At 49.0% G+C, this 12,039-nt stretch overlaps 1 protein-coding gene across 1 annotated transcript; it reads right to left on the reverse strand.

The window, feature by feature from the left end:
- Positions 1-3,267: 3,267 nt before the first annotated feature.
- Positions 3,268-8,604, reverse strand: LOC104291946 (chromosome unknown open reading frame, human C3orf18). Its single transcript, XM_009891255.1, has 4 exons — positions 8,371-8,604; positions 6,957-6,982; positions 5,184-5,313; positions 3,268-3,348 (listed from the first exon to the last, which is right to left on the reverse strand). Exons 1-4 carry the CDS (start codon positions 8,602-8,604, stop codon positions 3,268-3,270), a joined length of 471 nt encoding a protein of 156 aa, XP_009889557.1.
- Positions 8,605-12,039: the final 3,435 nt, after the last annotated feature.

The raw sequence follows: 12,039 nt of genomic DNA on the forward strand, positions 1-12,039 counted from the left end.
TGTGTAGTCTCTTCAGTTAATCTGACAGCTTTGCTAACTAGTCCCAAGTTTTGGGTCTGTGGGACAGAAGATGAGGCCAGAGAGCAAATCTTAAATACACCAACAATATCACCGTGGAGCTACCGATGCTGCTGCCCACAATGTTCACCCCAGTGTGAGCAGGCTATCATGGACAGAGCTGCAGGTGAGCTGATGAACCTCTAGTTTGTCCAGGAATTCGGCTGGTTAACGGATACTATGGCAAACAGACAAGCTGGAATTTGTCTTTCTGCACTCTGGATGCCCAGGACCTGTGAGGCTGGAAGCTCCTGCCTTCCCAACTTCTCCACCGAGCACCAAGCCTTCCTGAAGAGGTCTGAGTTTCCGTGCGGTGAAGCACTAAACCTTGACCCCCACAGAGCTCATCCTTTCAAGTTTTTTGCACTTACTTCAGTCTTGGAAAAAGCAGGGGAATTCACCGCGTACAATTACCAACAGGTACTGAGGATACACTCTAGCAGTTTTCTGTGGAAAATGGAAATGATGGGGGGGGGGGAAGACAATCACACTAGATTTCATGTAAATACTTTAATTATATTTCAATGCTTAAAACACAGAAACACTGGAATTAAATTACATCATAATGCTTCTGCTAAATTGTACATATACTTCCAAGAACTGTGAGAGGAGGCGCTATTGAACTAAAAGAACACTCCGGTACAAGCTCAGCAAATACCCGTAATATTCTTCTAGTCTTATTATCTGTACTTTAATCTAAGGGCAGTCATCACAGGACAGAGCCTACCGTTACAGGAAGAATGGTGAAAAAGAATTCCTCTGTAGGTGTTTGTTATACAAGATATTCCCCGTTAATGCTGAGCTATAAGGTACATGTTTTTGCACCTGAGCGGGCGGATGCACTGCTTGGCAGCTGCCTGTGCAGCACATGGAGTTGGGTAAAGAGCACAAAGTAGGCCGTTGGTTTGAGGAAACAGCTCGGCTTACGCTTGCCTTTTACAGAGTTTAAAACAACAAATGAAGTTCCAATCCTAAGAGTTCTAGGGGAAGCGTGATTTAGGACAGCCACGCACCCCTGCTGCCGCTTGCATCCCTGTCCTGCTGCAGGGCGCGGGAGTGTGACAGGCAGCAACGTGCCAGCTGCTGAAGAGGAATCCGATGTCCCTGTGGCTGGCTGCCCTCAGTGAGCACTTGGAGGAGATGGTAAGTGTGCACGTGTGCGTGTGTATGATGTATTTGCTTCTCAGCTAGTCACGCAGGCATAACCTCTGGGAAGACGCACACATAGTGTTCCAAATTCTAAGGACCTAAGCCAGATTACACTGAGTATTTGTACCCACGCACCTTCCTTCTAACAGTATCCCTGGAGTGCAAACACTAGCAGCAACCAGCAGCCTGGGAGTGCCTCCTGCCAGATCTCATGGGTATGGAGTATGGGCTGTTTTCCACAGGTGATGACACTCCCAGCCCCAATACACTTCCAGAACTCCCTGGTTTTAAAAGAAAGAGGGATACCAAAAAATTAAAGCAATTTAGCCCTGCAAAACTGCCATGAGGAAAGCTGTGTCAGGGAAGGAGGGAGGGCTGGTAGGGAACTGTGCACTGCAGGGGTCAGTGGCACATGCCCAGGAAAGAGTCTGCATTTAATGAACATGGGGGAAAAAAAAAGTAATCACAGAGGGGAAGAAAAAAAAACCAAAGAGGATTTGGGAGAATAAAAACTAACTGGCAGGTCCAAACTTGCAACAAAGCACGTGATACCTGAATTGCCACTCCGTGAAACATCTCCTTGCATAAAGCCTACCTTTAGATCTGCATTCAAATTTTGGCTTGCCCTGATTCCCCTTTGACTGGTGCTGTGGATAGAATAAATCTGACAAATTTACGTACTGCAAAAAAAAAATCAGGAGGTGATCAGTGCATGCTGGGCACCGATGCTTGCATGCAGGCTCTGCTGCTGGCCCCTGGCTGCTGTGCTGGCCTGCAGCAGACAGGGCTGGTGGCTCTCAGCTCCCGTACCGTACTGCAGCGTGCCAAGGTGGCCAGAGACCCCTTTGCGCTCTCTCCCTCCTGCAGCTCTGAAGGATGCACAGGCAGAGAGATGCTTCAGGGTTGCAGGGAAACTCCTGGCTTACCTGTCTAGTCCCACCTTCTGCATTAGCAGGTAACATGAGCGGAGGCTAACACAAAGCTCCGTGTTTCCTTCAGCAGAAAGAAGAGAAGGCTCTGACTGCAGGTCCTGGCAGGTAAGGAAGTACGAACCAGCTGTTCAGTCACCTCTGGGGGCAGACATGGGGCTGTCGTAATGTTCAGCCAATACTTGTTTTTCCTTATTTAAAAGAAAATACTTCAAGGCTTAATCTTACTTCTGGACAACACTCTGCACTGTAGAAACTTCCCTGAGCCAAATCGGGGGGGGGGGGGTGTACATGGTATTGGAACCCCAGTTCTACTCGACTCTTCTCTGTGGCCCAAGCTCAGCAGCAGGGGGTCACGTAGCCAGACACTGACACCCCCTGCCTCTAGCTGTGTGAATTCCCCTCTGTCTACACGGCAGCCCTTATTTGGGATATTCAGCCACTTCCTCAGTTAAGATGTAATCAGCCAAATGTTCACCATTTCACTTTTTAAAGCCAGTGAATTCCCAATGCTTCACCATCACCCTGGGCGCACATTTATCAGCAGCCCACATGCCACGAGAGGCATAAGCCCATGGTATGTGTTTTCCCTGGTGTGCCCCAGATTACCACTCAGCCTGGGGAGTCAGCTCTCATGGCTTAAAGGGGCTTTGCCACCAGTCAGCCCTCCAGGATCTGCCGAAGCTGCGGTCACTGTACAGAGAGGCTCATTCATCGCTTTCCTTGGGGGCTAGTGGCACAAAGCCAATGGGGAACCTCTCTGAAACATGCGCCTCTACTCCTTCCCTGACCCAGAGAGCGCGCACATGTGCTCTGACAAGTTAATCTACAATAAAGCAGGCACTGTTCCTAAGCACGCAGCTTAGTAGATGGTATCAGTCAGCACCAGCCCAGAAACTGGAGCTCAGGAACTTTCAGTGGTAACACATGCACCAAAAAATCACCACTGCCATCACAAAGGGTTTGCTTCCCAAAGTGACGACAGTTCCCAGTGCTTGTGCCTATTTGTAACACAAACCAACGGAGTGACCAGCTGGGCTCAGTGGATCGGCCGTGCTTGCGGGAAGTCACTGGTCTGTTGGCTTCATCCTCCCCAGTCTCAGCATGATCCCAGAGCAGGGGCAGGTACTGTTCATGCATTGACGGCATTGGCAACGTCTGTGAACACAAGACGGCTGGGTCTCTGGAGGGCTCCTTGACTTGTCAGCAGAATCTGCATTGAAGCAGTGAAAGATGAGACCCAGCACAGTCTGCCTTTGGTCAGGTACGTCCGCTTGGGCACAGACTGCACGGTATTGTAACTAGATTCTGCCCCTTACTACGGGGAGCCTGGCTGACTAACACGGCATTAACAAGGCTGTGACAGAAAAATACAACAGGCCAGAGAGCAAGTCAGCACATCCATGCCAGTTTAAAATCCCTACATTATTGGATTACTGGGTCTATTTATATATACAAGGCAGCAGGAAAAGATGTGAAACATCAAGAAGGCCTGGAAACATGCCATAGAACTTTGGCTGTTGTTTTAGACTCTACCTCTCTTATTATGTTAAGCCTTTAAACTTGTGTACTTTCTAAGCAGAGGTACCTGTGCATTAGCGAGCTCTGGAGGTATCCTGCTGGCCACTCCCTATATAGGAAGGATCTGCTTTTACTGTGCTAAGTTTAATGCTGGCCTTGTCATTTCCCCCCTTTACTACCTGAAGGGAAGTCCCCCTTTGCTTTTCTACAACTGTATTTCTTGCTTTCCCAAACCAGTGTAAGGAATACGTTGACTACCTTTCATATTCCAACACACGTGTCCTTTGTGCTTTTCAGCAGGTTGGGAAGCATGTCTCAGGGTAAATATTTTATAATTACAGTTGTATGTGTCTACAGATTACCTGAAGGTGTAAAGTGTGTGGAAACTGAGAACTGTTTGGGAGAACTGCTCCTGGAACTGGAAAAGCAAGGGAAGACATGGGCACTACAGAAGCTGAAGAGGAATTCAAGAAAGGAGAGATGTCTACTCTAAGGGGAGGCTGCATCACTGGCTAAGAGACGTACCTGTTCCAACCATCCCTGACGGCTCTCTCTTTCAGAAAGGCTTTTTGTGTAGTGATGGTGACAAAGGAAACAGAAAACACTGTGAAGCTGGCTGCAAACAATGGTGAGAAGCCCTTCTTCCCTATTTCTCCTACTTCTTGGTACACTGGGGAAGGAGATAGCCTCTTGTCAAAGACTCATCTGGACCATTAACCAAAAACAACTGGCCAAGCTAACAAGCTCTTTCCTAACTCACAAATGTAGTAAGTCGGTGTTCTCTGAGGTCCTTATTGTTGCTTCGCATGCTGCATGCCTTTGAACACTGAGAAGTGGTGAAAGCAAAGCCTCCTTCCCTCTCCCCAAATACCAAATAGAGAACTCTCCTCCCTTTTCTCTTTCTGAGCCATGCCTCACTGTGCCCAGCGAGGTTGGCCTGGAGGTGCTGACAAGACCAGGTGTGCCATGCCACAATGTGCAGGCTTTCTGCCTGCGTTCTTCAGGGCGTGCAGCACAGTTAACTGCTATGATTACAGGCGTTCCCCCAGCGAGGCCTTGTTCCACACTTGTATCCTTAGGCAAAGCAGAGATACCTTAAAACTGGGGGGAAATCATTTGCTTTTCAGGGCCAGGGCAAAGCAGCCTCGGTGCTTTGTGGGCACTGAAGCCCTGTCCCTCAGAAAATGGCATCCATCCTACTACTCCCTTGTGGTGTCCTGAGTGGTAAACTGTAGTAAACTCACCCTTAATTACTGAAGTTGTCATTTTCTCTCTCCGAGTTGAGTAGAGCCAGCACCTTGCCTCCCCAGGCTCTTCGTCCTAGTTGCCTGACGCTTCAGTCCATCCTAAGCACTCCAAAATGCTCAAGCCCCCTATCTCCAGGGCTGGCAGAGATGGGGCAAGTCCTCCTGAGGTCTTACATGGTTTCCCTACCCTACAGCCCTACAAAAACTCTTTGACTCTGTAACAAAAGCAGTGCAGGTACCAGTGACTGTAGTAACAGACTCCGTGGCCCCTGCTGCCTACCTTGCTCTGCGATGCCTGGGAAGATGCTGCATCTCGCCCATGTTCCAGCAGCTCCTGCTCCAGTTCATCCTGTTCCTCGGTGGGATCAAAGTTGTACATGGGCATGAGCTGGTGCCGTAGCTTCTCCAACCTGCCCGTGGGAGGGGAGGGAAGGGAAAGGGTTGGTTGGGAAGGACAGATGCTCAGGCTGCCTTCCCCACCCCGCTGCTGAGGCTTTCTGCAGGCTGTTTCTCCTCCTGCGCAGGGATTCTGCTCTTGTTGCTTGTGCTGGATACGGGTCATGTCCTGTCCTGTAGCGATGAGGATAAGAACCTACTACTTACAGCTGGCAGGAACGGAGTGCAGTTATAGGGATTAATTGCTATCACTAATCTATGTTGGCAGGCGTTACGCACAGAGGAGTCAGACAGGGATTTAAGTTCCTGCAGACCTTAAAAGATCAAGCTTTATGTGGTGGGACAAAAGAGACAGTGGAACATACTGGCTAGGCATTTTGTGACGTTTCCCCCTGTCCCTCTGCCCTCAACAGCCTGTCCTGCCATGTCACACTGTGTCAGCCAGCAGAAGTCCACTTTTAGCTCCAGTGGCCTAAGAGTTGTACTTTAACTCTGGGGTTGAAGTACGTAAAAATAAATGGAAAATAATAAACAATAAATAGAAAATAGGAAAGAGGCAGAATCTCATTGAGGCGGCTGCCTGGGGACAGACTGTTCTTACTCTTGTATCATTGCTCCAAGTGACAGAGCTATAAAGTATCACCCCACGGGGTCTCCCTAAATACCGGGCAGCTCAGAGGTGGGTGGGCATGCTCCTCTGAAAACACTGAGCCCTGCCTTAGGCTGTAGCTGAGTTTTGGGGGGTGGGGGAGGGAAACACACGAGCAGTTACTGGCAGTGTCACCACAAATATCTATTTTAGCAAGTGTTAGGATGACACATTCCCTCCTTGCCTCTATATGGGTTTGCCAACACAACCATTATCTCCAGCAGCGCTACGTTCGCAGTCCAAGCATTAGCTGCTCCCGTGGCAGTACCCAGATCTGGGCTGCGGGGTCTGGCTTGGAAATTTTACAGTGGGCAGAAGCATTTATTGAAAGTCTGTGGCCAGGCCAGGCCTGCCACAAGGAGTCAGGCAGGGAGGAGGTACCACATCTAATGGATCTTCACTAGCGTCTCTGCTGTCAGAGACAGAAGAATCAAGATGTGTCTCCCTGCATGCTGCTCTCCTCTGTTTTCAGCCGGGAGCTTAACAAGGAAATTAAGACACTAACTCTTGGACTAGAAAACTGCATCTCTGCACTATGCTGCTGCCAGCTGCTGTGACTGCAGCTAAAGAGGCCTTCAGCCTTCCAAGGCCAGGGTCGTTGGCTCAGGCTGTTGGAAAACACAGGGATCTGGGAATGGCTGACACGTGAGATCCACACCGCTCGTTGAAGAGTTCCCAGCTTCTTTATACACTCATAACCTTTTCCTCTGTTTTAGCGCATCTCATAGATGAAGCATAAAGATTTTGCAGGATCCCTAACCTCCTCCTGCACAACCATGTTTTCCTTTCCAAAGCTGCGGAGGAGTCTTTGAAGCTCTGGTGTGAGAAAGTGGGCCAATACCAGGAGTGCAGTGTCCCTACTCCGGCCTCATTCACACAGAGCTGATTCTCCGTAGGCTTGTTCTGACAGCCATCCCTTGCACTCTCCCTATCTCCCTGTGTCCTTTCTAGCTCTCTCTGGATTTTGAAGCACCGAGTTCCCTTCAGCTAACAACAGATGTTACTTACCTCTTCCTCTTCCTGATATATAGAACCTGAAGGAGAAAGAAAACCATCATTACAATAGTCCCAGTAGGATGGGGAACAGCTGAGAACAGAAATTTTGGGCACAGGGCGCACAGAAAGGAGGCGTAGCAAGTCTGGTGTCACTGTGCACCAAAGCAGAGGGAAGGGAGAAGGTACAACTGAAAATGAAATTTCATATGCATCAGCATAAGCTCAGTAGCACATCATGTCCGATGCTAAGTGCCTGAGCAGCCTGTTAATTAGGTGTGTTAGTAGTAGTAAGAGTATTAGGTGTATTATTATTAGGTGTAGCTCAGCATATTTCTGGTGGCTGCAGGACATATGTTGCAATTTAAGAGTGGATGAAGAACCTTCCCTTTGTGGTTTTCATCTGTAGATTTCCTACAGCGTAGAAGTGCTGTTACCCCCTCCCCAGTATAAAGGGAAGAAGCAAAGAGGACATGCTCAGTGACTTGCCTCGTGTCAGCCTGTAAGAGCGGCTGCGCTGGGAAGAAAGCGAGGCTTTTGGCCTCCAGAGCCTTGTGCTGAGAACTACGAACGCTGGATGTTGCTCTTGGGAATTTATGATTGTTTCCAGGACAATGTTTCCAGGTTCTCTTAGGGGCTTTAGGAAAAAGTCCTCCTTGGGCCTGCAATGAAATTTTGCAGTAGTCCCTTTCTGTAGGCTCCTCTGATGGTTGTGTTAGTGAATGTCTTCCTCATATGAGGAATGGGAGCTTGCCGCTACCTTCTGTTCTCTGTTGGCAGGTAAACGATCCGGTTACATATCAAAAGAAGAACTGCAGCACTTGCATAGGCCATGTCAGGCCCAGAACTAGTTTCTGAAAGCTTCTGCCTGCAGCATTAATGCAAAGTTAGTTACGCAGCAAACCTTCCAGGACTTTGCTGATAACCAGCAAGTAGAACTGTGGACATGCAGTCCAGAATGAGTCTAGCTAAAATGGATTCAGGCTGCTTTAATTCAAAAAGGTGTGTCCACAGAGGAGATTAATGTGGTTTCAAAAGTCTGCTTTATAAGTTAAGTTGGGTGAACTTTCTTGTGGGGCCCCGTGTTGACAAGGGTTAAATCAATGCAGCTGCTCCAGTTATCAAGTCAGAACAGAATCTGCTTTGTGTTCTTTTAACTGAACTTTCTCTTGCTATTAAAAATAAATATTGATATGGCTTCCTCTAGGCCTGCTGAGCATCCCGTTTGGACTAGACCTCGGGGAGACTGGAAAAATATTGGAGCACTGGATAAAAGCCTTAAAAAGAAAGGGATCTCGGGAACTATTAGTTCCCAGCAGTTCTGGGTAAGCCTTAAGTATATAAATGATTCAACCCAAATCAGTCCTAGAGCCCCTTTGCCACCGTCCACCCTCAACAGACAGGGAAATATTTAGCAGGGCTCTCTTACCATAGCTACAGCCAACCCAATCACAGTAATGATCCCAAAGGACAGCAGCATTGTGCTCACGCTGGGTCCACTGCTGGCCACATCGGGGATTTTGGTGCTGTTGAAACTGGTAGTCTCAGGGCTTATGGTAGCTGTTTCTGGTACAGTCACATCCAGAGTTGTCCCTGGGTCTGGCTTGGCCATGGTGGTGGTGCTGTGATACAAGTCATGCACAGAGGGTGAGCTGTAACTCATCCTGCCAGCTCTTGGTAGCTCCTTTTACCAAGCTGTCGTCCTCGCCCATCAGCTACAGAAGCAGAGAGCTGCCCTTTGTATCAAGGACCCTGATGTGAGACCTGTCCTGTAGCGTCATCACTGATGGTTTTTCTTCATAGGAACCACAGTGGTTTCTGCCTAGGAAAGAATGAGAACAAATGAACAGCGCAGAGCTCTTAGAGACACGCAACAACCTTTTCCAAAGCCACCAAATTCACTAGTATAATTTTTGACAGCAGTTCACGGATACTCACTCAAAATAAGAAAAAGATTTTTCAGGGGTACTGAGAGCCCCCAAAGTCGTGCCTGGTTCACTTGAAGGCAGTCATATGCTCTCCCCTCGCTGTTTCAGCTCTGCCTCCTTGCAGGCACTTGGCAGATCTACGTGGGGACAACCTCAGAACCCCTGTCTTTGGTAGGGGTGGCCTCTAGCCACAGCATTTTCCTGCTTCTCTCTCTTGCTTTTAATTTTTGGAAAGTTACATGGATCCCCTCAAGTTTATCAGTGGGAACACATCCAATAAAATGGCACTCAGCTGCAAGGCATCCATATCTCAGGATGCTTGTTATTGAATCCAAAGTAGAATTTCCCTGTTGTGGTAGTCGCTGGTGACTGGTAAGTCACTGCACTATCCATCGCCCCGCTGTCCTTCATCCCAGGCGCTCTGGAAAGGCAGCTTCCTTAAAGCAGTGGGTTGCACCAGTCCCCCATCTGCTATTAGAGACAGTGAGTATTTCTTAAGTCCCCCATGAAAGCACCCACTCAGGCTTAGTCATGCACTAGTAATTATCAATATTAATTTTAAAATGAGTCCAATTTTGGATTAAAGTTGTGAAATTTGATAGATCTATTCATGCTGAAAACATGAAAGGCTTTAATTGCTTCATGCTTCTATTGTGCAAATGATCAGAAGCTGCAAAACATCACGGGATGATCCTATGGGAAGCACTTGCACAACTTTGTTTATAAACCCACTGTATATAACATTAGTTCAGCAATTTCCTCCATGAAAATGCAGCTACCTCTGGACCAGAGCGGTGCCAACCCCAAGAACTACTGTAGCAGTCCTGAGATAATTTCTCCGCAGCTTAGCAGACATTACATCTCTGGACCGGAATGCAGCCGGGACACAGGGGTTAATGAGCTCTGAATAGAAAAAGATGTGCCTGCAAAGAGAAATGAGCCATTGTTCATCTCTACTCTGTTCTATTCTAGGCAAGGTTATTGTGCAGTTCCCATTACTGTGACGCCTTACTGCTGTCCAGAACTGCATTAAGCACTGTGATTAACATCTGTCACTAACAACTGAAGCAGAGAAATCGCACCAGGCAAACAGCACCAGGCCGCCCTGTGGTCAGCCAGCAGACTGAGTAGCCACCTCGACTTGCATCTCCCTGAGCAGGTAAATCTCTCACCACACGTGCAGAATCTGTCTCAGAGCTTTCTGTGAACAACTTTGTGAAGCAAGAGTTGCTGGGGGATTTTGAGGTGCCTGGGAGACTGTGGGAACTGCCAAACTCCCATAAGTTTCTACAGAAATAGGAAAATAGCAGTTCTGGTCTGGTCCCACCTAACATCATGCTGAGACATGAGTTCATAGCAGCTGAAAGGGACTATGTCCTTCGCTGACCACCAAACCATGTATGACTCGTTTAAACCATGTGGCACCTGCCTTTCCCCAGCCATTACTGACCACAGTGGAGATCAGGTGTAGTGGACACTCAGGCACAAAGGTGGCAAATTTGAAATCCGAGTGCCACAACAGCGGCAGCAGCTACAGCCCAGCAGGGAAAGGGAAGGAATTGTTGAGCAGGTATTGGGTAGACCAAGCAGCTGCTCAGAGAGAATCATCAATTTGTGCTATTCAGGGAAACTATGACGATAATTCACATTTTTTTAAAAAAGCCACCACCAAGGAAACAGTAAGTGGAAAAAAGAGCCAAAGTGAAAGGAGTGAAGCAGGCCCAAGGGCTTTGCAAAGTATCACTCTAGATCTCGAAGAGCTCCTGCATTTTAGAAACAAAATGGGTTAGGCCTTCATCTCAATGTGGTGTCAGTTTTGGAAAACCACAGGAACTCAGATGTTGAAGCTGATACCAAGCCTTTCGGTAAGACCCCTTTTGTATGGAGTAACACAGCACTGTGCTGCTGTGCATTGCTCCTCTGAGTAAGGTTAGGCTAGGTTAAAATTAGCCAGCTGAAAATCTGGTCAAGTGGGAACGGGGGCTCTTGTTCATGCTGTCAGGGTCCTGTCCATGCTGAAGGATTCCCAAGCCCAGAGCCCTAGCTCTAAAAGCAGTCCGGTATGAAAGGTTTCTGCCATAGCTTAGACAACCAGTTCCAGGTCCGGATGGGGTTATTTCTGTTCCCAAGCCCCTTCTGGTCCAGGCTGCAGAGGGCCAGACAGTGAGGCTGAGTGCAAGTACGGCCCAGGGCCCACGGCTTACATCGGTAGAGCTCAGGGTGGATGATCTTTCCCACTACCTTCCTTTCCCAGTTGTCACCCTGGTGCTGGAAGTTTGATCTGCAGGCTGGGCGCGCTCCAAGTCTCTGATGGCCGCTCTAGGGTCAGGGACAGCTACTACCTATCACTGGCAGGGCTCAGCATAGTCCGTGCACAAATAGAACAGAACAGAAGAGGAACCAGATCCTCAGCTGCTGTGAGCTGGCATTCTTCCATTGCCTGCACCAACAGAGCTTCTCAAGCAGCCAGGACTGCTCTGTGCTGGGCTCTGCTGGGTCTGGGAATAAGGAGAACACGTTTCTCTCCTAAGCCAGCGTTTCCAAACTGGTCTCTGATCAGCGCTGCTGTGGCCAACACTTCTGAGATGCAGAACATCGTGTCAGGCACTAGCTTGAGGCTGCTGGCTTTTCTGAGCCTTGGTTTTAATCTCTCTGTGCTGCAGTTTCCTCTTGGGTATGACAGGAATAGAGCTTTGTGTCACAGGGATGAAGATGGGTCACAGGGTCTCTGGATGAAGAAGGCAAATAATAACTAGTATTTTTTCTGCATTACTTCAAGTAATGTCTGTTGTAATTCAGCAACGCAAGCAGCACCGGGCTGCTCTTGGCTACGGGATGTGGCTTCCTCTCCCCTGGCTCCAGGGCAGCCCCAAGCGCCTGTGCCTGCTGTCCTGGAGCACCTCGGCTGTCACCCTCCCGCTGTCAGAGAGGTCCCACGCTCCCGTCCCCCCCCGGTACAGGCACAGGGACCCTCCTGGGCGATGTCACCGCTCCTGACTCCGCACCGGTATTAACCCGAAACACCAGCAGCGACCCTGACCCCTCGCCCTTCCCGGGCAGTGCCACCCCACCGCTGGCTGGGGGACTCTGTCCCGGCGGGAAGTCTCTCCTTCCCCGTCCGGGGGAGAACTTTCCAGACGGATAACGGGTGACACGGCCCTTCCCGCTCC

Source organism: Charadrius vociferus, unplaced genomic scaffold (assembly GCF_000708025.1).
Source record: "Charadrius vociferus isolate BGI_N301 unplaced genomic scaffold, ASM70802v2 scaffold758, whole genome shotgun sequence".
NCBI classification, from domain to species: Eukaryota; Metazoa; Chordata; class Aves; order Charadriiformes; family Charadriidae; genus Charadrius; species Charadrius vociferus.